The sequence below is a fragment of the Dendrobates tinctorius genome, unplaced genomic scaffold (genome assembly GCF_039654945.1).
Source record: "Dendrobates tinctorius isolate UK_male_01 unplaced genomic scaffold, ASM3965494v1 ptg000395l, whole genome shotgun sequence".
Classification (NCBI taxonomy): Eukaryota; Metazoa; Chordata; class Amphibia; order Anura; family Dendrobatidae; genus Dendrobates; species Dendrobates tinctorius.
The window spans coordinates 1,998,804-2,023,702 of NW_027362061.1; the positions used below are offsets into that span (position 1 = coordinate 1,998,804).

At 45.1% G+C, this 24,899-nt stretch overlaps 1 protein-coding gene across 1 annotated transcript in view; it reads right to left on the reverse strand.

Annotated features, from left to right (window-relative positions):
- Positions 1-1,521: 1,521 nt before the first annotated feature.
- Positions 1,522-24,899, reverse strand: part of LOC141076226 (uncharacterized) — a 67,577-nt gene continuing 44,199 nt past the window's right edge. The window contains 2 exon segments of the mRNA XM_073563583.1: positions 1,522-2,052; positions 2,054-2,865. Coding sequence (XP_073419684.1) covers positions 1,633-2,052; positions 2,054-2,865 — 1,232 coding nt within the window. The 3' untranslated portion in view covers positions 1,522-1,632.

Consider the following 24,899-nt stretch of genomic DNA (forward strand, 5'->3'; position numbering starts at 1 on the left):
GCTTCGGGGATCAAAGTGACAAGTGATGGTGAGTATGTACTCTATGTTATATGTACTGTATGTCTATATGTATGTATTACATGAATGTATTGTATGTAGCATATATGTTGCATGCATGTAGTATATATGTAGTATGCATGTTGCATGCATGTGGTATATATGTAGTATGTATGTATGTTGCATGCATGTAGTATATATGTAGTATATATGTAGTATGCATGTTGCATGCATGTGGTATATATGTAGTATGTGTGTAGTATGTATGTTGCATGTAGTATATATGTAGTATATATGTATGTTGCATGCATGTAGTATATATGTGGTATATATGTAGTATGCATGTAGTATATATGTTGTATATATGTATGTTGCATGCATGTGGTATATATGTAGTATGCATGTTGCATGCATGTAGTATATATGTTGTATATATGTATGTTGCATGCATGTGGTATATATGTAGAATGTATGTTGCATGTAGTATATATGTGGTATATATGTAGTATGCATCTATGTTGCATGCATGTAGTATATATGTAGTATGCATGTTGCATGCATGTAGTATATATGTAGTATATATGTAGTATGTATGTTGCATGTAGTATATATGTAGTATATATGTATGTTGCATGCATGTAGTATATATGTAGTATATATGTATGTTGCATGCATGCAGTATATATGTGGTATATATGTAGTATGCATGTAGCATATATGTTGTATATATGTATGTCGCATGCATGTGGTATATATGTAGTATGCATGTAGTATATATGTAGTATGTATGTAGTATATATGTATGTTGCATGCATGTAGTATATATGTGGTATATATGTAGTATGCATGTAGTATATATGTTGTATGTATGTAGCATGTATGTAGTATGTTGCATGCATGTAGTATGTATGTAGTATATATGTAGTATGTATGTAGCATGTAGTATGTATGTAGCATGCATGTAGTATGTATGTAGCATGTATGTAGTATGTAATTTTTTATTTTTTTTTACATTCAACACATTAGCCGGATGATGGGACTACTACTGTCCCATCATTGGCTAATGTGTCAATCACTGTCATGGTAGCAGGCATCGCCCGATGGGACTTGTAGTCCCATCATACGATGCCTGCACAGACCCCCGCAGCCTGCACAGACCCCCGGACAGTCAGCACAGACCACCGGCAGGCCGGCACAGCCCCCCGGCAGGCCGGTACAGACCCCCGGACAGTCGGCACAGACCACCGGCACAGACCGCGCATCATGATGACGTCATTTTGGCAGCCAATCAGAGCCACAACAGTGGCTCATTGCATTATGGGAACTTCCGATTCCGATATCCGATATTGAAAAAATATCGGTACTCGGTATCGGAATTCCGATACAGCGAATATCGGCCGATACCCGATATTTGCAGTATTGGAATGCTCAACACTAATAACAACCCTTTTATTCTACTTTTATTCTACTTTATTTAAAGGCCTATAAAAGAGAATATAATTGGACATATAAATATTTCGTCCTGATACCTTTTATATCAAATTTATAGCAAATTGATATAAAAGTATATCAAACACGACCCTTTTATAACAATTTGATATCAAATTGTATAAAAGGGGCAGGTTTGATACACTTTTATAGGGGCGTGGCACCTGTCAGATTTCTTTTTGACAAGTAATACAGCCCCCTTACTACTTGAGTTTTATGGTGATTAACCAAATCTGATTTCTGGTTAAAACATTTCCCACGTTCTGAACAGAAAAAAGGCTTCTCTCCTGTGTGAGTTCTCTGGTGTCTAACAAAATGTGATTTATGCGCAAAACATTTCCCACATTCTGAACAGGAAAAAGGCTTCTCCCCCGTGTGAGTTTTATGGTGATTAACCAAATCTGATTTCTGGATAAAACATTTCCCACATTCTGAACAGGAAAAAGGCTTCTCCCCTGTGTGAGTTCTATGGTGATAAACCAGTTGTGATTTCCAGTTAAAACATTTCCCACATTCTGAACAGGAAAAAGGCTTCTCCCCTGTGTGAGTTCTATGGTGATTAACCAAAGTCTGATTTCTGGTTAAAACATTTCCCACATTCTGAACAGGAAAAAGGTTTCTCCCCTGTGTGAGTTCTATGGTGATTAACCAAATTTGATTTCTGGTTAAAACATTTCCCACATTCTGAACAGGAAAAAGGCTTCTCCCCTGTGTGAGTTCTATGGTGATTAACCAAATCTGATTTCTGGTTAAAACATTTCCCACATTCTGAACAGGAAAAAGGCTTCTCCCCTGTGTGAGTTCTATGGTGATTAACCAAATTTGATTTCAGTGTAAAACATTTCCCACATTCTGAACAGGAAAAAGGCTTCTCCCCTGTGTGAGTTCTCTGATGTGTAACAAAATGTGATTTCTGTATAAAACATTTCCCACATTCTGAACAGGAAAAAGGCTTCTCCCCTGTGTGAGTTCTATGGTGATTAACCAAATCTGATTTCAGTGTAAAACATTTCCCACATTCTGAACAGGAAAAAGGCTTCTCCCCTGTGTGAGTTCTAAGGTGAATAATCAAATTTGATTTTCGGTTAAAACATTTCCCACATTCTGAACAGGAAAAAGGCTTCTCTCCTGTGTGTGTTCTCTGGTGAGTAACAAAATTTGATTTCTGTATAAAGCATTTCCCACATTCTGAACAGGAAAAAGACTTCTCCCCTGTGTGAGTTCTATGGTGATTAACCAAATCTGATTTCAGTGTAAAGCATTTCCCGCATTCTGAACAGGAAAAAGGCTTCTCCCTTGTGTGAGTTTTCTGGTGTGCAACAAAATGTGATTTCCATGTAAAACATTTCCCACATTCTGAACATGAGAATGACTTCTTTGCTTTAGGAGCAGTTTGTTTTTTATTGCCTCTTTTGTGACTTTGCGTTCCCTTATTACTCAGTAATGAATCAGAAGATGGGACCTGTTTCATAGGATCAGATGACAGATCTTTGCTGTGAATGGATGATGATATATCTGGAGTAACAGCTATCACTTCAGTTGTATCTTGTAGGATCTCAAGATCATCAGATTTAAAAGTTGAAGATGTCAGCTGTCCCTCTGATCTCCTGGTACAGTCATCTGCTAAGATAAAAAACAATTATTACTTATTAATAAAATATCCTTGAGTTTTATATTTTTGAACATTTCTACTTAAACTGTCCATTAAATGGCAAGCTATGTAAAAAACTTTAATTATTTACCAAGACAATGACAGTTCACAGTCTAATAGAAAACCTTGTTGGATGAGCCAGTAGTGTGCGGTGTTCAACTGTTGGTTCATTCTGCCTCCCAAATATCGAATAAAAAGGAACCAATCAATGTTATGTAGGCGAAAATAATACCAATTCTCATCTCACAAAAAACAAGTCCCCACTCAGGTCCATCATCTGTCAATGGAAAAACAGAGGTTCCCACACTATTAGTGGCTCAAAGGTTGTTGAAAAGCAACAGAGTTTCTATAAAGCAATCCAGCAAAATCCGCTCTCACTTCGGAGTCTTGCAGTGCGCGCAAACAACATTTAGGATCCCTGTATTTAGCAATATTATAGTGAGAAGAACCCACTTAATATTTGGTGTGTGTCTCCTGGAGCACAATCTGGGCACTATGTGCTGGGTAATAAAATGGCAAATGTGTAATTTTCACTCCAACATCCACTGCGTGTTAATTTCCAGAAAGTTGCTGTGGAGTCAAAATATTCACTCCTCCTACATACGTGGTTAAAATTGTTGGTACCCCTCATTTAATGACACAAAAACCCACAGTGGTCACAGAAATAACTTGAATCTGACATAAGTAATAATATATCAAAAATCTATGAAAATGAACAACTGAAAGTCAGACATTGCTTTTCATCCACGCTTCCACAGAATTTAAAAAAAATAAAACTCTTGAAATGGGCCTGGACAGAAATGATGGTACCCTTAAGTAAAATATTTTGTTGAACAACCTTTTGAGGCAATTGCTGAAATAAAATGATTCCTGTAACTGTTAATGAGACTTCTGCACCTCTCGACAGGTATTTTGGCCACTCTTCAAGAGCAAACTGCTCCAGTTGTCTCATCTTTGAAAGTTGCCTTTTCCAGACGGCATGTTTCAGCTCTTTCCAAAGATGCTCATTAGGATTTAGGTCAGAGCTCATAGAAGACCAATTCAGAATAGTCCAATGTTTTCCTCTTAGCCATTCTTGCATGTTTTTAGCTGTGTATTGTGTGTCATTATCCTGTTGCAAGACCCATGACCTGCGACTGAGACCAGCTTTCTTACACTGGGCAGCACATTTCTCTCTTGAATCCCTTGATAGTCTTGAGATTTCATTGTACCCTGCAGATTCTAGACACCCTGTGCCAGATGCAGCAAAGCAGCCCCAGAACGTAACAGATCCTCCTCCATGTTTCATAGTAGGGATATGATATGTGATATGTGATATGTGATATGCTTCATTTTTCCACCTGAGAACATAGAGCTGATGTGCCTTGCCATAAAGTTCCATTTTTGTCTTATCTGTCCATAGGACATTCTCCCAGAAGCTTTGTAGCTTGTCAACATGTAGTTTGGCAAATTCCAGTCTGTTTTTTATGATTTTTTTTCAACAATGGTGTCCTCCTTGGTCGTCTCCCATGAAGTCCACTTTGGCTCATACCACGATGGATGGTGTGATCTGACACTGATGTTCCTTGAGCTTGAAGTTCACCTTTAATCTGTTTACAAGTTTTTCTGGGCTATATTACCATTCATATTATCTGTCTCTTTGATTTGTCATCAATTTTCCTCCTGCAGCCACATCCAGGGAGGTTGGCTACAGTCCTATGGAGCTTATGGGTCGCCCTCCCAGGGCTGTGGGGTACTCGGTACCGGGCCGATTTCAGGGGGATGTGTCACAGCAGCAGTGACCCGGTCCGTGGCCCTGGGCGCCCAATAGTGGGGTGGTTGTTGTAGTGATTTATGTGAATAGTTTGTGACGCCACCTGTGGTGTTCGGCAAGTATGGTGTTAAGCCGACGCTGCATGCAGATCCTCTGGGACTGATGGTGTGTGCAGCATAGATGGAGCAGCTCCCCACAGGTGGAACTGTAGTCCCAGGGCAGTGTAGATGCTGGTGCCCAGATGTAGCAGGGCTGAGTGTGTTGGCTCAGGATGAATGGAGGACACCAGAGATTGTAGTTCCAAGGCTTTACTCACAGTCTGTAGTGCACCCAGGTGCCTGCCTCCACACTGTGTCCTCTGGGTCAGAGACTCAGTCAACCTCCAGGCAAGATGGAATGCTCTCTTCCAACACTCCGCCAACATGTGCCTTCCTGAACGTCTCCTCTATCGTGCCTTTAATTGTGAAGTACTCCTGTCCTAAGTTACTCTGAAGTGTCTCTTGTCCCGGGTTCCTAAGACCCTTACTTGTATGACAGACAGCTGTAGCCTGATCAGGGATCCTCTACTCTGAGGTCCTGGCTCTCTGCATCCATGTTGCTGTTGTGTCCCAAGTCTATGATGGGAGTAGTGCATTTACAGCCCACTACTCCACCGGTGACTGCTGCAGAACCATAAGTGTTCGTACAACCTCGGGGACCAGGCCCCGGCCTTGCGCTGGAACCTATAGGCTGGGTTCTCTCTCTCTATCCCACGTCCTCCCTGTTCCCTTCTATTTCGTTCCATACTTTATCCTTCTTTCTTATGGAAACTGCAGTTACAGGTCTACGTCTTTCTCCTTTCTTCCTTTCCCGTGCCAGCTGGCCCAGATCAATGGGGCAGCTGCAGCACTCCTTCCTCCATCCCTTCTTCCAGGGATTCTCACTCCTCTCTGAGTGACTCTCCTACTCCGCCTGCCCTCTTACCAGACTGACCTGAAATCCTACATTTTCCCCTTCTTTTGTATATCTAACTCCACCCATCTCCCAGCACATCTCGTGTTACGAAGCCAGGGACCACGAAAGGTGCTCTGCTACCTTACCAGCATAAAGCATGGATGAGTCTCTGCTGAACTATCCTGTGTGTGGGGTGCAGATGTGGAGTGTGGTTGAGAGCTCCCACCTTACCTGGATGGTGGGGTACCACAAATTAAGAGAAGGTGCAGTACCTCTGTGGCGACCAAGCCTCAGGGGTGCCACACTTACATTTCTGAATAATATGTGCAACTTTAGTCACAAGAATATGAAGCTGCTTGGAGATGGTCTTATAACTTTTACCTGTAATATGTTTGTCTATAATTTTCCTTCTAATCTCCTGGGACATCTCTCTTTTTCACTTCCTCTGGTCCATGTTGAGTGTGATACACACCATGTCACCAGACAGCACAGTGAGGATGTGTAGCCTCCTCTATACAGGCCACTCACTGATTCCAAGACTGTAGACACCTGTGATGCAAATTAGTGAACACCGCGATTTACACATTCTGTGAAAGCTTGATTGAAAAGCAATGTCTGACTTTCATTTGTTCATTTTCATAGATTTTTTATTTATTATTACTTTTGTCAGATTCAAGTTATTTCTGTGACCATTGTGGGTTATTCTGTCATTATACGAGGGGTACCAACACTTTTGACCACATGTGTATAGATTATAACCATCAGTGAATTAATTTATAAAATGGAATCACTTTATGGGGATTTCTACCATTCTGGTTTTCTGTCATTTAGTTATATTAGGGCTTCTGCATATGGTGTGTCCAATCTCATCTGGGATCTGTTCCTGCTGTCCAGCTGGAGTAATCTGCTCCCTACTTCAGCCAATTGGAAAGTACCACACCCTACTAAAGCACAAAGCACATGGCCGGAATCTCGCAGATACAGCGCTGTTCTCCTCTGGTTTATTCCTCTGTGCTCAGCTTGTGGCTTGTGTATTTGTCTCCTGCTGTGACCGTGGCCCGTTTACTGACTACTCTTGTGTCTTCTGGTTCTGTATTCTGTCCTTCTGGTTCTGACCCAGCTACCTGACTATTCTTCTTGCCATCTACCACAGAATAGCAGGTAACACCATGGTCCAAGCCTAGGGGTCCCTGTGTAAGTCCAGATCCATGTAATGGTGTTAGATGAGCAAGACAATCCTTGGGATATGGAAAGCAGAGAAGATAGAGCCAAGCATGTTCATGGTGGACATCTTTTGAGCTGCCAGGTGACCATGAACAGTGCTCCCAATACATTGTGTCTGCAAACTATTCCAGCAAGATCTGCATTCAAATAGCTAAATGGCGCTCCTTCCCTTCTGAACACTGCCATGTGCCCAGACAGTAGTGTACAACCGTATGTAGGGTATAGTGAGAAGCTGGGAAATAATTTGTAAGATCCATTTGTTTCCTATTATCCTTTGTGAATAATTTATCACCACATAAAGTGACACACGTCAGATATTAATAATGGGGCCTGATTAGGAACACAAAACTGGCTGCGGGAAGAGGTTAAATCAGAGGATTTTGTACACTACTGTAATCAAACACTGTGACTATAGACAATAACATCTACTGAAATGATCAAACTCCACAGTCTCCATTAGTAATAAATGAGCAGCTAGTGGTGAAACCTCTCTGGGTAATTAGGGTATGGGGCTCGGTGACGTCACAATCTAAACTATTGTAAGGTCCAATATTTTCTGTCAGATGAGTTTCACGAAGAAATATTACACATTTAAAGAGAACTGTGTATAATAGTGCAGGGCTGAGATGTCTTAAAGGGAACCTGTCAGCAGGATTGTGCTCAGTAACCTACAGACACTGTCAGGTCGGCGCCGTTATACTGATTACAATGATACCTGGTGATGAAATCCGTCTTGTGGTTGTTGTTTAATCTGTATTTGTAGTTTTCAGTTAATGATATTCCCGTGCTCTGGGGTGTGGCTGTGGGCAGCATGTGGGCGGGGCTTTATGTGGTGCTCTGATTACATATTCATCTATATTAGCTTATGACTGGTCGCTGATCCCTCACTGACCTGCCCCCATTATTACATAATGCATATAATAGTGTTGATATTATTGGTGATAATGCCTAAAATATTGTGGCTATTGTGAGGCTTAGAAAAAAAATTACATCCAGCAAAATGTCACCAGCGGCGCCAGCGCAGTAGCCTCTATCTCTTACTTATAGATACTACTGCGCAGGCGCCGCCATCACCGGTGACATTTTGCTGCATGTAATACAGATGAATATGTAATCAGAGTACCATATAGAGCACATATTTTTCTTCAAGCGATTTTCTATCTTATCAGCACATTCTACGTTCGCTGTCATTTGGCTTTATCGTTACAGATCTGGGCAGGTAACGGTCAGCGTCTTCTAATGTGAAGGAGAGAATGGCTAATTAAATCAATTATTAAACCTTATATAAGTCAGTTCACATATGGTGTACCAAGATGGCGTCTGTATCTTCAGACAACACCCTGGAAGGAATCCCTGGAATGCAGAAGCTGAGATACTGGATACCATATATGGAAGTGAAGCTGAAATGGACCTATCATAGACTGACACTGGTTACTCAGGAGATTATGTGACGCGCATTTCCTGTCTCTTTGTCTTGAGAATAAACTTCAGTTCTGTGCAAGCCTTTGCTGAGAAAGGAGTAGACATCTAACTCTGTGTTCAGTGTGACTCTTTAAGTGCGCACTCGGCCTATATTGGGTCAGGTACAAGCAATCATATAGATCTTGCTTTAAGGGATCACCCTCACACTAATACCAGGGGGTAGGTGGATCCTCCAGGTTGTAAGTTCTATAGAAAAGCGCTTTCACTGCCCAAAGTCATTTGAACAGTTTTGGGTGGAGGCAAAATGGTGATCATGGTAATACGGCCGGACTACACCATCGATAAAGCAGCCACAGCTGGTGACTGAGAGGAATCTGTGACTTCTCTGCATTCAGTGGTTACTACTCACCTGCGTAGTCATATGTGGGAATCTCCTCTTTACACCACTCATCATCTCTCACATATGTCTCTGTAGTATTAATATGGGTCAGATCTTCACCCTGAAACAAATATTGTAAAAGTCACCGACAGATGGAGAAGTCCCATCTATGATCAGCTCTAATCCTGCCATCTCCACCGCTCTCATTACACAAGTATAAAACATATAATCCTGGTGGATAAAACAAGACTGAGCACAAGACCTTCACAGCCGTCTACACATCATAGGGGAGATCTCCTGACACCTTCTCTCCATCTACCTGATGATCCTGAGGAGCACTGGGATCTTCTTGGTTACAGTCCTGTGGAAGAAGAGGACGGGGACATCTCTCTGGTGTTGTCCTCTTACTGGATAGATCTGGAGGAAACACATACAGGGACTGAATTCATTCTCTACATACAGATAATTATAGGCCGTGTGTATTTAGTCCTGTCTATTACCTGGTGATGTGAGGGGCTGGGGAACCTCCATTATGACGTTCTTGTACAGATCTCTTTGTCCTTCTAAATACTCCCACTCCTCCATGGAGAAATAGACAGCGACATCCTGACACCTTATAGGAACCTGACACATACAATGATACCGTCATCCCCCGATCCCTTCATAGTGTTACTGTATAATGTCCCAGCATTCCCAAGTGTCACCTCTCCAGTCAGCAGCTCAATCATCTTGTAGGTGAGGTCTAGGATCTTCTGGTCATTGATGTCCTCATGGATCAGGGGGTGAGGTGGAGGCCCCGTGATTGGGCTCAGGGGTCCTCCACATCCCTCAGACACAGGGTTCTGACAGCGATCACTAGAGATCTTCACCACTGTGTAATCCTGGTTATGGAGAGACACAATAATAAATCTCACTACAGACATTTCCAGAGTCCTCACCTCTCCAGTTCCGTCCATCTGTTATTCCCATAGATAAGAATGATGTAATGTGATGTCATCAGAATCTCTCACCTCTCCAGTGAGACGGAAGAGGATCTCTAGGGTGAGGTGTAACATCCTCTCCGCCATCTTGTCTCTGTCCATATCCATCCTTGATGGGGAAATCAGGAAAATTCTCTTCTGTAGAAGATCTTCACTGAGAGGATCCGATATTGTAGAGACCTGAATGAGAAGAAGATGATCCGATGTAACATCATAAGAATCCTGTGTAATAATACAATTACTGGAGATAATAAGGGAAACATATGAGGAGATTTATTATCTTACAGGGTTTAGTTTTCTTCCCTGACATCTACTAATAAAACCTATATATTTAGGCCACAGACAACAAGCAGTTTCCTCCTCGGAGTCGGCAGCTGAACACGTTCCTCATAGACTCATCTTCCATAACGCTAATTCTCCTCTCATTACCGACACTGGAATCGGCATTAGCAATACTGCAGGAGATATTCATTACACGCGACTAGAGTTGAGCGATACCGTCCGATACTTCAAAGTATCGTATCGGATGGTATCGGCCGATCTTTAAAAAAAGTATCGGTATCGCCGATTCCGATACCGGAAGTCCCATTCAAGTCTATGGGACTTCCGGTATCGGAATAAGAAAAACCCTTTCCTGCCCTTGTACAGCCTCTCTGGGGTCTGTACGGGCCTTTCGGGGGGCTGTGCCGGCCTGCCAGGGGGTCTGTGCAGGCTCCGGTGGTCTGTGCCGGCCTGCCGGTGGGCTGTGCCGGCCTGCCGGGGGGCTGTGCCGGCCTGCCGGTGGTCTGTGCAGGCTCCGGTGGGCTGTGCCGGCCTGCCGGGGGGCTGTGCAGGCTCCGGGGGTCTGTGCAGGCATCGTCCGATGGGACTACAAGTCCCATCGGGCGATGCCTGCTACCATGACAGTGATTGACACATTAGCCAATGATGGGACAGTAGTAGTCCCATCATCCGGCTAATGTGTTAAATGTAAAAAAAAAAAAAAAATTACATGCTACATACATACTACATGCATACTACATACATGCTACATTCATACTACATACTACATACATGCTACATTCATACTACATAAATACTACATGCAACATACATACTACATATATACTACATGCATGCTACATACATACTGCATGCTACATACATACCACATATATACTACATACATACTACATGCATGCTACATGCATGCTACATGCTACATACATAACACATATATACTACATGCATGCTACATACATACTGCATGCTACATACATACCACATATATACTACATACATACTACATGCATGCTACATGCTACATACATACCATATACATACTACATGCATGCTACATACATACTACATGCTACATACATACTACATATATACTACATGCATGCTACATACATACTACATGCTACATACATACTACATATATACTACATGCATGCTACATACATACTACATATATACTACATGCATGCTACATACATACTGCATGCTACATGCATGCTACATACATACTGCATGCTACATGCATGCTACATACATACTACATACATACTACATGCTACATACATACCACATATATACTACATACATACAATACATTCATACAATACATACATAGACATACAGTACATATAACATAGAGTAACATACTTACCAATACTTGTCACATTGTTCCCCGAAGCCATTGTCTTTCCGGAATAAATATTAACATAACAAACCACAAAAATACTCACCCACGATCCGAAGCAGTCCACGAGTGTGTCCCACGACGATCTTGGGTAGAGAACTGCAGCATCAGATGATGCTGCCGTTCTCTACGGGCTGCAGGAATCCAATGACGGAAGGTAGGTATCCTTCCGCACTGTATTCCTCCGCCACTTAAAAAAAAAAAAAGTCCCTAGTCTCACTTTATGCCATTGCTGTGTGGGAATTTCCCACACAGCAATGGCATAAAGTGAGACTAGGGACTTTTTTTTTTTTAAGTGGCGGAGGAATACAGTGCGGAAGGATACCTACCTTCCGTCATTGGATTCCTGCAGCCCGTAGAGAACGGCAGCATCATCTGATGCTGCAGTTCTCTACCCAAGATCGTCGTGGGACACACTCGTGGACTGCTTCGGATCGTGGGTGAGTATTTTTGTGGTTTGTTATGTTAATATTTATTCCGGAAAGACAATGGCTTCGGGGAACAATGTGACAAGTATTGGTAAGTATGTTACTCTATGTTATATGTACTGTATGTCTATGTATGTATTGTATGAATGTATTGTATGTATGTAGTATATATGTGGTATGTATGTAGCATGTAGTATGTATGTAGTATGTATGTAGCATGCATGTAGCATGCAGTATGTATGTAGCATGCATGTAGTATATATGTAGTATGTATGTAGCATGTAGTATGTATGTAGCATGCATGTAGTATATATGTAGTATGTAGCATGCATGTAGTATGTATGTAGTATGTATGTAGTATGTATGTAGCATGTATGTAGTATATATGTAGTATGTATGTAGCATGCATGTAGTATGTATGTAGCATGCATGTAGTATGTATGTAGCATGTAGTATGTATGTAGCATGCATGTAGTATGTATGTAGCATGCATGTAGCATGTAGTATGTATGTAGCATGCATGTAGTATGTATGTAGTATTTTTTTTTTTTTTTTTTTTTTTTAACATTTAACACATTAGCCGGATGATGGGACTACTACTGTCCCATCATTGGCTAATGTGTCAATAACTGTCATGGTAGCAGGCATCGCCCGATGGGACTTGTAGTCCCATCGGACGATGCTTGCACAGACCCCCGGACATCAGCACAGCCCCCCGGCAGGCCGGCACAGCCCCCCGGCAGGCCGGTACAGACCCCCACAGGGTGCACAGACCACCGGCAGGCCGGCACAGCCCCCCGGCAGGCCGGCAGAGACCCCGGGCAGTCCACACAGCCCCCCGGCAGGCCGGCACAGCCCCCCGGCAGGCCGGCAGAGACCCCCGGAAGGCCCGAAATGACGGCGCATCATGATGCGCACACACCGCGCATCATGATGACGTCAGGCCGTCAATCAACTGAACTTCCGATTCCGATGCCGAATTCCGATATTGAAAAAATATCGGAAGTCGGTATCGGAATTCCGATACAGCAAGTATCGGCCGATACCCGATACTTGCGGTATCGGAATGCTCAACACTACACGCGACATGAGAAATAACTCCTTCATGATGAGGACGACATCTTCATCTTCTACTGCGGCTCTAGAGACAGATTTGGCCAGAGTCGGTCACTGCCTCCATCCCCACCGGCCGTCTATATGAAGGTTTCCCGTCTTCCCCGCACTGGAATCTTCTCGTTAGATCTCAGCTCTGAGTCACACACAGAAGTTTGAGGCTTTTCTGGAAGAACAGGACAGGAGAGATCTGAGGCCGATGTCTCCATGTACAGGGTTTCCCCTCGGGATAAGAGGCTTTTCTATCCCTTTCCCCCAATTAGAGGGGACACCTGTGGATATCGGGGTCTTTACCGGCTGCAGTCCTGGGGGGATTTACTCGGTAACGTGGACGTTGGACAAACGTCACCATCAATTCCCATCAGAGTGAAGGAACATCGCTCCTCTATTCAGCTCTATGGATCCGGGATGAAATCCACTGCGGCCCCTGCAAGAAAAGAGCGAAGTCTGGTGAGACCCCCGAGGCCGGAGATTTCTACAGCTGCTCTGTGCGCACAGGACCTGTGATGAGGTCACAGGAGGGGAGGAGTCGGGGGTCACATGATCAGGGGCCTCAGTGTGCGCAGGACTCTGCTGTGCTGGTTGTCATGGTGCTGGATGAGGGGAAGTTTCTGTGTGGGGTCAGGAGGGGTTTACAGTGTGGATGTAGCAGAGCCACATGTGTACGAGGTGTACGGAGCGGAGCTGTGTGTGTACAAGGTGTACGGTGCGGAGCCGTGTGTGTACGAGGTGTACGGAGCGGAGCCATGTGTACGAGGTGTACGGAGCGGAGCCGTGTGTGTACGAGGTGTACGGAGCGGAGCTGTGTGTGTACAAGGTGTACGGTGCGGAGCCGTGTGTGTACGAGGTGTACGGAGCAGAGCCGTGTGTGTACGAGGTGTATGGAGCGGAGCCCTGTGTGTGCGAGGTGTACGAAGCGGAGCCGCGTGTGTACGAGGTGTATGGAGCGGAGCCCTGTGTGTACGAGGTGTACGGAGCGGAGCCGTGCGTGTACGGAGCGGAGCCATGTGTGTACGAGGTGTACGGAGCGGAGCTGCGTGTGTACGAGGTGTACGGAGCAGAGCCGTGTGTGTACGAGGTGTACGGAGCGGAGCCGTGTGTGCGAGGTATACGGAGCGGAGCCCTGTGTGTGCGAGGTGTACGGAGCGGAGCCACGTGTGTACGAGGTGTACGGAGCGGAGCCGTGTGTGTACGAGGTGTATGGAGCGGAGCCGTGTGTGTACGAGGTGTACGGAGTGGAGCCGTGTGTGTACGAGGTGTACGGAGCCGAGCCGCGTGTGTACGAGGTGTACGGAGCGGAGCCGCGTGTGTACGAGGTGTACGGAGCGGAGCCGTGTGTGTACGAGGTGTACAGAGCGGAGCCGTGTGTGCGAGGTGTACGGAGCGGAGCCGTGTGTGTACGAGGTGTACGGAGCGGAGCCGTGTGTGTACGAGGTGTTCGGAGCGGAGCCCTGTGTGTACGAGGTGTACGGAGCGGAGCTGTGTGTGTACGAGGTGTACGGAGCGGAGCCATGTGTGTACGAGGTGTACGGAGCGGAGCCATGTGTGTACGAGGTGTACGGAGCGGAGCCGTGTGTGTACGAGGTGTACAGAGCGGAGCCGTGTGTGCGAGGTGTACGGAGCGGAGCCCTGTGTGTACGAGGTGTACGGAGCGGATCTGTGTGTGTATGAGGTGTACGGAGCGGAGCCGTGTGTGTACGAGGTGTACGGAGCAGATCTGTGTGTGTACGAGGTGTATGGAGCGGAGCCGTGTGTGTACGAGGTGTACGGAGCGGAGCCGTGTGTGTACAAGGTGTACAGAGCGGATCTGTGTGTGTACGAGGTGTATGGAGCGGAGCTGTGTGTGTACGAGGTGTACGGAGCAGAGCCGTGTGTGTACGAGGTGTACGGAGCAGAGCCGTGTGTGTACGAGGTGCACGGAGCGGAGCCGCGTGTGTACGAGGTGTACAGAGCGGATCTGTGTGTGTACGAGGTGTATGGAGCGGAGCTGTGTGTGTACGAGGTGTACGGAGCAGAGCCGTGTGTGTACGAGGTGTACGGAGCGGAGCCGTGTGTACGAGGTGTACGGAGCGGAGCCGTGTGTGTACGTGTGAATTTCTGTGCAATAACTAATTTCCCTTTATCCCCACTTTTCAATTTGTGTTAAAACTACCATAGTTTTAGGACTATAAGACGCTTGAGGAAAATGGGGGGGTGAGTCTTATAGTCTGGATGTACCGGCTCTGGATGTGGTGGGAAGGTGGGGGAACGGCAGATGGTCACAGGAGGCTGGAGCCGGTGGCTGCGGCAAACTCGTGTTCCCGCTGCTAAAGAGAAATTAATATTCACTGCATTCCATGCCCATGGGCTTGGAGGACAATGAATATTCATTTCTCTTTAATAATAGTGTCTTGATCTGATTACCCCCCCCAAACCCAGTCCTGGTATGCATGGCCCCATCCTTATAATTGGCCCACACCCCCATCCCCATCCTGGTATGCATGGCTGTTGTGAACACTTGTGACCTGGCTTCTGAGTTTGGGCTCCCTCTGGTGGTTGCTGCAGGTAATGGAGCTGGTCGGGTTGACAAAAGTCAATCACCTGAAGATGATGATTGGAGGTCAGGTGTTACAGACTGGGAAGATTTAAGTGAGCAACCTTCCCTCAATTGTTGCTGGTGATTTGGTTTCTTCCTGTGCATTTGGAAGTCTGCCTGCCCCCTGCTTGATCCTGCATCGTTCAGATAAGTCATTTGTTTGCTGGAATCTTTTTGCATTTGATCCAGTTTTTGCCTTTCTCTGATTTCTGCTTTGCAGGTGTTAGTTCAGCCTTGTTCCCTGCGGGGACTTGTGCTGGACCCTGTTGTGAACTCATTTTCTGGTCTATCAGTTGTGAGTTCTCCTTCCGGGCTCCCTCTGGTGGTAACAGGAGGTAGTGAGGTTGATTTAATTAGTAGAGATCTGCCACCTCATGATGAGGATAACGATTGGATCTCTGGAATCTCAGACTGTATTTAAGACAGCCGACGCCCTATTCTGGTGCTGGTGATTCCTTCTGGCTTTTCAGGTCTTGGTTTTCAGCTCTGTTCCAGTCATCTCAAGCTAAGTGTTTCTGCTAATGTTCACACTTGATTTTGTTTGTCTATTCAGTTTTTTGTGTGGTCAGCCAGCCCCGGCTGGGGCTGTGCTGAATTTCCACTCTTGTTTATCTGTATTTGCCAATTTGCTTTTTGTCCCTTATTAGATTGGCCTCTTTTTTGCTCTGTCTCAGAATATTTCAGAGTGCTGATTGTTGTGAGTTGATTTTTCCCTTCACCATTGAGGTCTGATGAACTCCCTCCTCTAGTGAAGGAAGGTAGTGAGACTGATTACCAAACACCTGGGCAGCTAGATGATGACTGGGTGGCTGGAATTGAGGACTGGATATAAGGCTGCCGACGCCCTTCTTCCTGGCTGGTGATTTTCCTGCTGGATTCTTGGAGACCAGTCTGATTCCTGCATCTCAAAGCTAAGTTTTTTCTGCTCTGCTTTGTACTCTTCAATTTTGTTTTTTGTTTTGCCTTGTTTTTTGGGAGTTCTGCCATCCCCGGCCAGGGGTGAGCTGAATTCCATTTTTGTCTCTGATCTGTTGATATTTTGTTCTGTCTTCAGAATATACCTGAGTGCTGATATAGTCTTTTGAAGCCTAGCGACTTCAGGGCCTGTTTTTCCTATCAGTCGGTTGGCTCATTTTGATAGGGTTTTTGCAGATGGCAGACAGCAGCTTTCCTATCCTGTCCAATGTAGTTAGCTTGGGCCCCATCATTTGCTCAACCTATCTTTCTATCTGTGTTAGTGTTTTCATCTTGCTTCACCGTCATTATATGTTGGGGGCTGCCTATTGCTTTGGGGTCTGCTCTGGGGCAGTTTAGTTTTTCCCCTTTCTGTCTTTAGGCTATATAGTTCTCCGGCTGTGATCGAGGGGTCTAGGGCACCGTAGGAACCCCCCACGGCTACTGCTAGTTGTTGTGGATAGGTTCAGGGGTCTGCAATCCGATACCTGCCAACCTCTCTGGTTTTTCTGGACTTAGCTGGTATTTTGTTTTTTTCCTCCTTCGGTGACTCATGATAACAGCTGATATAGTGGGAGAAGTCTAGTGTCTTCAGGGTTAATTTTATCAGAAGTGTTGGACATTATTTTGTAGGGTTTTTGGGCAGATTGCAGACAGTCTTTCCTTTCCTGTCCTTTCTAGTTAGTTTGGGTCCCATCGTTTGCTCAACCTATTTTCCTGCCTGTGTTTGTGTTTTCATCTTGTTTCACCGTCAATACATGTGTGGGGGCTGTCTATTCCTTTGGGGTCTGCTCTGGGGCAGTTAGTTTTCCCCTTTTCTTGCTTTAGGCTTATTTAGTCCTCCGGCTGTGACGAGGCATCTAGATTCATCGTAGGAACGCTCCACGGCTGCTGCTAGTTGTGTGGTTAGGGTCAGGGGTCTGCAATCTGCATAGTTACCAAAGTCTTTGGTTATCTGTGACTTAGCTTGTTTAGTTTTCCTCCTCGGTGACCCATTCATAACAGGACCTTGTTCCATATGCCACAGCTCATATCAGTGTGTTCAGTATTGCTAATCCCCTGCTATGTCAGTATCTTTTGTTTTGCTTCCAGTTCACACCAGAATTCTGATCTAGTGGGGGACAAGTCGTGTGGCCTCAGTATTTTTGCATATCATACGTGTTGGATTTTTCTTAGGGTTTTTGCGTGATTGCAGACAGTATCTTTCTTGTCCTGTTCTATCTAGATAGTTTGGGCCCCATCATTTGCTTACTCTATTTTCTACCTGTGTTTTGTGCCTCATCTTTTCTCATCGGCAATATATGTTCGGGGCTATCTATTCCTTTGGGGTTCTACTCCGGGGCAGTTTAGCTTTCCCCTTTCTTGCTTTAGGCTTAGTTAATTCTTTGGCTGTGCCGAGGCATCTAGGGCCTCGTAGGTACGTCCCATGGCTAATTCTAGTTGTGTTGTCAGTTTTGGGGTCTGCAATCTTGCAATCTTCTTAGTTACCAACCTTTCTGGTTATCTGGTTGCCTAGCCTATTCCCCAGCTATCCTGCTCGGTTACCTAATCATAACACATGGCCCCATCAGAAAACATTAAAAATGCAAACCATTACACTTACCTACCCCGCGCTTCCTCACAGCGTCCTGCTTCGGTGCTAGCAACTGCTATATGCTTGTAAGCAGCACTTGGCAGGGACGTCATGCGCTGCTCACAAGCAGAGCACAGATGCCAGGACTGTGCACGCAAAGGGCAGTGAGTATTCATTGCTCTTCAGTAGCGCACAGTGTCAGCAACTAGCTTCCTGCTGCTACCAGTGGTCACATGTGCCGCTACTTAAGAGAAATGAATATTCATGAATACGCACTGTTCCCAGCGCTGCTTACAAGCATAAAGCAGTTACTGGCACCGGAGCAAGAGGCTGCAAGGGAGCACCGGGTAGGTAAGTGTAATGGTTTGTTTTTTACTGTTTTCTGATAGGGCCATGCATACCAGGATAGGAATGGGGGTGGGGGCCACTTATAGGTATGGGACCCTGCATACCAGGACAAGATGGGGCTGTAGGTTACCAGCAGGTGCGTTGGATGCAGTGACGAGCAGGGGGCAGAGCAAGTGTTAACGGGTGTCTTTTTATAACCAGAGAAAAAGATAACAATGCTTTCCCCATGCAGGGAGTTAATATATACAAGATGCACAAAAGTTTTGCGCGGACAAGTATGTGGAAGTTCAGTATTATGCAGTGACAGCTTGACTTCACCTGTCAACAATGGTAACAACGAAAAAAGAATTGCTAATGACGGGAGAGGAAAAAACAGTAGGGTTCAACTTATCAGACTCTGTCGTCCGAAGGGAGGTGGTTGAAAGATTCCACGATGGCGCCACAGATGGCGCGTCACGTTGAGGAAGCGGTCCTGGATGAACCGGAGGCACTCTCTCTTAGCGGTGAAGAAGAGTCCAGGACCTTTTGGTGGGCTGCTGTATGTCCAGGTACCGGTGGCTGTTGTTTCGGCAGATGAGGTGGAGGCTTCTGGTATCAAGGCTGCAGCCGCGGATGTAAAGTCAAAGTCTCCGACGGGAGCCGTGAACTCTACACTGTCTGCTGTCAAGCGTTGCACAGTACGGTCAGCGCTTGCTGCCTGCGGTCATGTAGGGTCGGCATCCGGCAGCGGTAAGCAGTCACTGGTGCTGTTGCTGGATATTGGGGGGTGCGCACACAAGCGCAGTCTGTCGTCAGTAGTGTTACCTGCTGGGAGGGAGCAAACTTTCCTCTGCTGCACCTCCTGTCTTCCCACCAGAAACCCCAGGTTCCGGCACACCCCCCTTTTTATATCAGACACACCCTTTGCAGCAGAGGTCACAGGTCTGTCCCGGTCAGGTTCTCTGTCCCCCTGCCACACTAGTGGCAGTTCCAATGGTTACGGCCCACAGACACTGTTGCCTTTATTGTTCTGGTCCTTCCTCCTACAGGGCCATGCATACCAGGATAAGGATGGGGCCATGCATACCAGGATAGGGCTGATGGGACCATGCATACCAGGACGAGATAGGGGACCCTGCATACCAGGATAGGGATGGGACCATGTATACTAGGACAAGATGGGACCATGTATACTAGGACGAGATGGTGGCCCTGCATACCAGGATGAGATGGGGGCCCTGCATACCAGGATGAGATGGGGCCCTGCATAGCAGGATAGGGATGATGGGGCCATGCATACCAGGATAGAGATGAGGTGGCATGCATACTAGGATTAGATGGGGGGCCCTGCATACCAGGATGGGGATGGGACCATGCACACCAGGATAGGGATGAGGGATACATGCATACGAGGATGGGGATGGGGCCAATCATACCACTATAGGGATGAGGGATCCATGCATGCCAGGATAGGGATAAGGTGGCCTTGCATACCAGGGTAGGGATGAGGGGGCCAAGTGTATCAGAATGGGGAGGAGGGGACCATATATACCAGGATAGGGGATATTAAGTACAGAATTGACCACATTTTTTGATTCAATTTGTTTTTCCTAATTTTCTCCTCTAAAACCTAGGTGCGTCTTATGGTGCAAAAAATACGGTAAGTGTGAATTTTCTGTACAATAACAGAGTTTCCCTTTAGCCTGAAATTTCAATTTCTTTTAAAACCAACTAACTTCAAGGAGGATTGTGATAATCTCCAGGACAAACATTCCACCTGTGCCATGATATATCTCTAAGCTGTGCGTGGCTGATGGCTGTAATATACATTTATCCACACCTGCAGGAGATGTGTTGGCTCCAGCCCTGGTGTCATAGATTTACTAAACGTCATGAATTCCATTATGTTTTCCATCCTAAGGAATTCAGATAACTGCACAATCTCTCCTGAAATGGGGGCGCTAATACTTTCTCTACTCTTCTGGTCAGGACTCACAGTGGCTCCAATGGTCCACCATAAATGAGTGCAACTTGTACATATGTTGTTGTTGGGGATGTAACATAATTTTTTATTCTGCGTCTTTTTTTAACCTGTTCATTCTGTATGATAGTTTGATTGTGGTGGGATCGGCCTTCCTGCCTAATGTGAGTCTGTAACTCCCTGATAGTCTTGAAAAAAATCTCTCCATTGCTGCTTTCAAATGCCTAAGATCTAAATTTAAAGGGAGCCTGTCAGCAGGATTGTGCACAGTAACCTACAGACACTGTCAGGTCAGCGCCGTTATACTGATTACAATGATACCTGGTGATGAAATCCGTCTTGTGGTTGTTGTTTAATCTGTATTTGTAGTTTTCAGTTAATGAGATTCTCGTGCTCTGGGGAGGGGGTGTGGGCGGGGCTTTATGTGGTGCTCTGATTACATATTCATCTGTATTGGCTTATGACAGGTCGCTGATCCCTCACTGACCTGCCCCCATTATTACATAATGCATATAATAATGTTGATATTATTCTTGACAATGCCTATAATATTGTGGCTATTGTGAGGCTTAGAAAATAAAAATTTACAAATGACACTGGCGGCACCTGTCCAGTAGCATCTATCTCTTACTTATAGATGGTACTGTGCAGGCGCTGCCATTTTTCTGGATGTAATTTTTTATGTAAAATAGGGGGCAGGTCACTGAAGGAATTAGTGTCATAAGCCAATACAGATGAATATGTACACAGAGCACCACATAAAGCCCCGCCCACAGCCCCGCCCCAGAGCCACTCCCACAACCCCACCCTGAAGCACGAGAATCTCATTAACTGAAAACTACAAATATAGATTCAACAGTAACCTGCCTGCAGCTGCCCAGAAAAGATGCATCTATTAGATGCGCCAACTCCGACGCTTCTCCTGGGTCTTCCCACTTGTCCTGTAGCGGTGGCAAGTGGGGTTCATATTTGTATATTTGTGTGGTTGATGTCACCCTCTTATTGTCAGGTGACATCAAGCCCACGGCTTAGTAATGGAAAGGTGTCTATCCATTACAAACCCCATAGTTACATGGTAAATAAAGACACAGCCAGAATAAAGTCTTTTATTAGAAATAAAACAAAACAGTTTTCCTTTTTCAGAAATAACAAACACAGTTATACTCACCAACACCTAAGTGGTAAGAGCCGGGCAAAGCGCCAGAATTGGTGCATCTAATAGATGCCTTTTCTGGGCAGCTGTGGGCTGTTATTTTTAGGCAGGGGGTCAATATCCATGGCCCCTTACAAGCCTGAGAATACCAGCCCTCCAGTTGTCAGCTTTAGCAAGGTTGGTTGTCAAAAATGGAGGGGAACTCCACGCTGTTTTTTAAATTATTTATTCTTGATAACCAGCCTTGCTGAAGCTGACAGCTGAGGGTTGCAGCCCCCAGTTGTGAGTTTTGCCAGAGAGGTTATAGAAAATACAGGGGAACCCACACCATTTTTTTCATTCATTTATTTAGTTATAGCGCAGGCGGCGGGTGAGGAATACTCCCGTCATCCACTCCTGATGTCACTGTACTTAGCAGCAGCAGGTGTAGGTTGATGGGAGTAATAGTCCCAAAAGCCCGCACCTACTATCATCATTCTGACTTTAATATAACTCTCATCATTCTCCCCGCCGGCAGAGCAGAGGAGAATGATGAGAGCGTCTTCAGCACCCGCCACCGGGGACAGCGCTTACTGTACCGCTTCTTCCATGTGGCCATCCATGTGGTACTGATGCTGTACACGGGTGGCACACGGTTGTCACACATGTGCCACAAGTATTACACAAATGGACATCTCTGGTACCATTTTTTACGGTACCGGAAATATCAGGACGTGTGAAACCGGCCTTATACACAGTTCTCTTTAAATGCCTAATATTTCTTCTTGAAACTCATCTGACAGAAAATATTATTGGCGCTTACGATAGTATAGATTGTGAAGTCTCCGAGACCCATACTCTAATTACACCAGAGAGGTTTCACCACTAGTTACTCATTTATTACTGGTGGAGTTTGATCATCTCAGTAGTTCCTAATCAGGCCCCATTATTAATATCTGACGTGTGTCACTTTATGTGGTGGTAAGTTTGGAATTCTTCACAAAGGATAATAGGAAACAAATTGATCTTACAAATTATTTTCCAGCTTCGCACTATACCCTACATACGGTTGTACACTACTGTCTGGGCACATGGCAGTGTTCAGAAGGGAAGGAGCGCCATTTAGCTATTTGAATGCAGATCTTGCTGGAATAATTTGCAGACACAATGTATTGGGAGCTCTGTTCATGGTCACCTGGCAGCTCAAAAGATGTCCACCATGAACATGCTTGGCTCTATCTTCTCTGCTTTCCATATCCCAAGGATTGCCTTGCTCATCGCCCTTTAACACCCTTACATGGAATCTGGACTTACACTGGGACCCCTAGGCTTGGACCATGGTGTTACCTGCTATTCTGTGGTGTTAGATGGCAAGAAGAATAGTCAGGTAGCCGGGTCAGAACTAGAAGGACAGAATACAGAATCAGAAGACACAAGAGTAGTCAGTAAACGGGCCACGGTCACAACAGGAAATAAATACACAAGCCGCAAGCTGAGCACAGAGGACTGAACCAGAGGAGAACAGCGCTGTCTCTGGCAGATTCCGGCCATGTGCTTTGCGCTTTAGTAGGGTGTGGTACTTTCCAATTGGCTGAAGTAGGGAGCAGATTACTCCAGCTGGACAGCAGGAACAGATCCCAGATGAGATTGGACACACCATATGCAGAAACCCTAATATAACTAAATGACAGAAAACCAGAATAGTCGAAATCCCTATAAAGTGATTCCATGTTATTAATTAATTCACTGAGGGTTATAATCCTTAGGAGGAGTGAATATTGTGACTCCACAGCCACTTTCCAGAAATTAACACGCAATGGATGTTGGAGAGTGAAAATTACACATTTGCCATTTTATTACCCAGCACATAGTGCCCAGATTGTGCTCCAGGAGACACCACAAATTAAGTGGGTTCTTCTCAGTATAATATTGCTAAATACAGGGATCCTAAATGTTGTTTGCGCACACTGCAAGACTCCGAAGTGAGAGCGGATGTTGCTGGATTGGTTTATAGAAACCTTGTCGCTTTTCAGCAGCCTTTGAGCCACTAATAGTGTGGGAACCTCTGTTTTTCCATTGACAGATGATGGACCTGTGTGGGGACTTGTTTTTGTGAGATGAGAATTGGTATTATTTTCGCCTACATAACATTGATTGGTTTCTTTTTATTCGATATTTGGGAGGCAGAATGAACAAACAGTTGAACACCGCACACTACTGGTTCATCCAACAAGGTTTTCTATTAAGGCCCTTTTACATTTAGCGATGCACCAGCGATCCGACCAGCGATCCGACCCGGTCAGGATCGCTGGTGCATCGCTAGTGAGCTGTCACACAGGCAGACCTCACAGCGATGCAGCAGCGACGCAGTGCACGATACTCACCTTTCAGACACAGCGATCCTGACGTCCTCCCGCCCGCCTCCACGCGTCGCTCGTCGTCACAGCAGGAAGCCCCAGCAGGAAGCTGATGACGAGAAATGGAGCCGCCCGATCTCGCGCGATCAGCGATGGACAGCGGGGGAGCCGGTCGGAGGTAAGTATCACACATAGCGATATCGCTAGCAATATCGCTATAACGTCACAAAATCAGTGACGTTATAGCAATATTGTTAGCGATACTGCTATGTGTAAAACCCCCTTTAGACTGTGAACTGTCATTGTCTTGGTAAATAATTAAAGCTTTTACATAAACTGTCCATAAAAATGGCAAGCTAAGTAGAAATGTTCAAAATTATAAAACTCAAGGATATTTTATTAATAAATAATAATTGTTTTTTATCTTAGCAGATGACTGTACCAGATCAGAGGGACAGCTGACATCTTCAACTTTTAAATCTGATGATCTTGAGATCCTACAAGATACAACTGAAGTGATTGCTGTTACTCCAGATATATCATCATCCATTCACAGCAAAGATCTGTCATCTGGTCCTATGAAACAGGTCCCAAAAGAGGCATTAAAAGAGGCATTAAAAAACAAACTGCTCCTAAAGCAAAAAAGCGTTTTTCATGTTCAGAATGTGGGAAATGTTTTAACAAGAAATCACATTTTGTTACGCACCAAAGAACTCACACAAGGGAGAAGCCTTGTTCCTGTTCAGAATGTGGGAAATGTTTTGCACATAAATCACTGCTTGTTACTCACCATAGAACTCACACAGGGGAGAAACCATTTTCATGTTCAAAATGTGGGAAATGTTTTAGCAGAAAATCATATTGTGTTAAGCACCAGAGAACTCACACAGGGGAGAAGACTTCTTCCTCTTCAGAATGTGGGAAATACTTTAACCAGAAAGCGCTTCT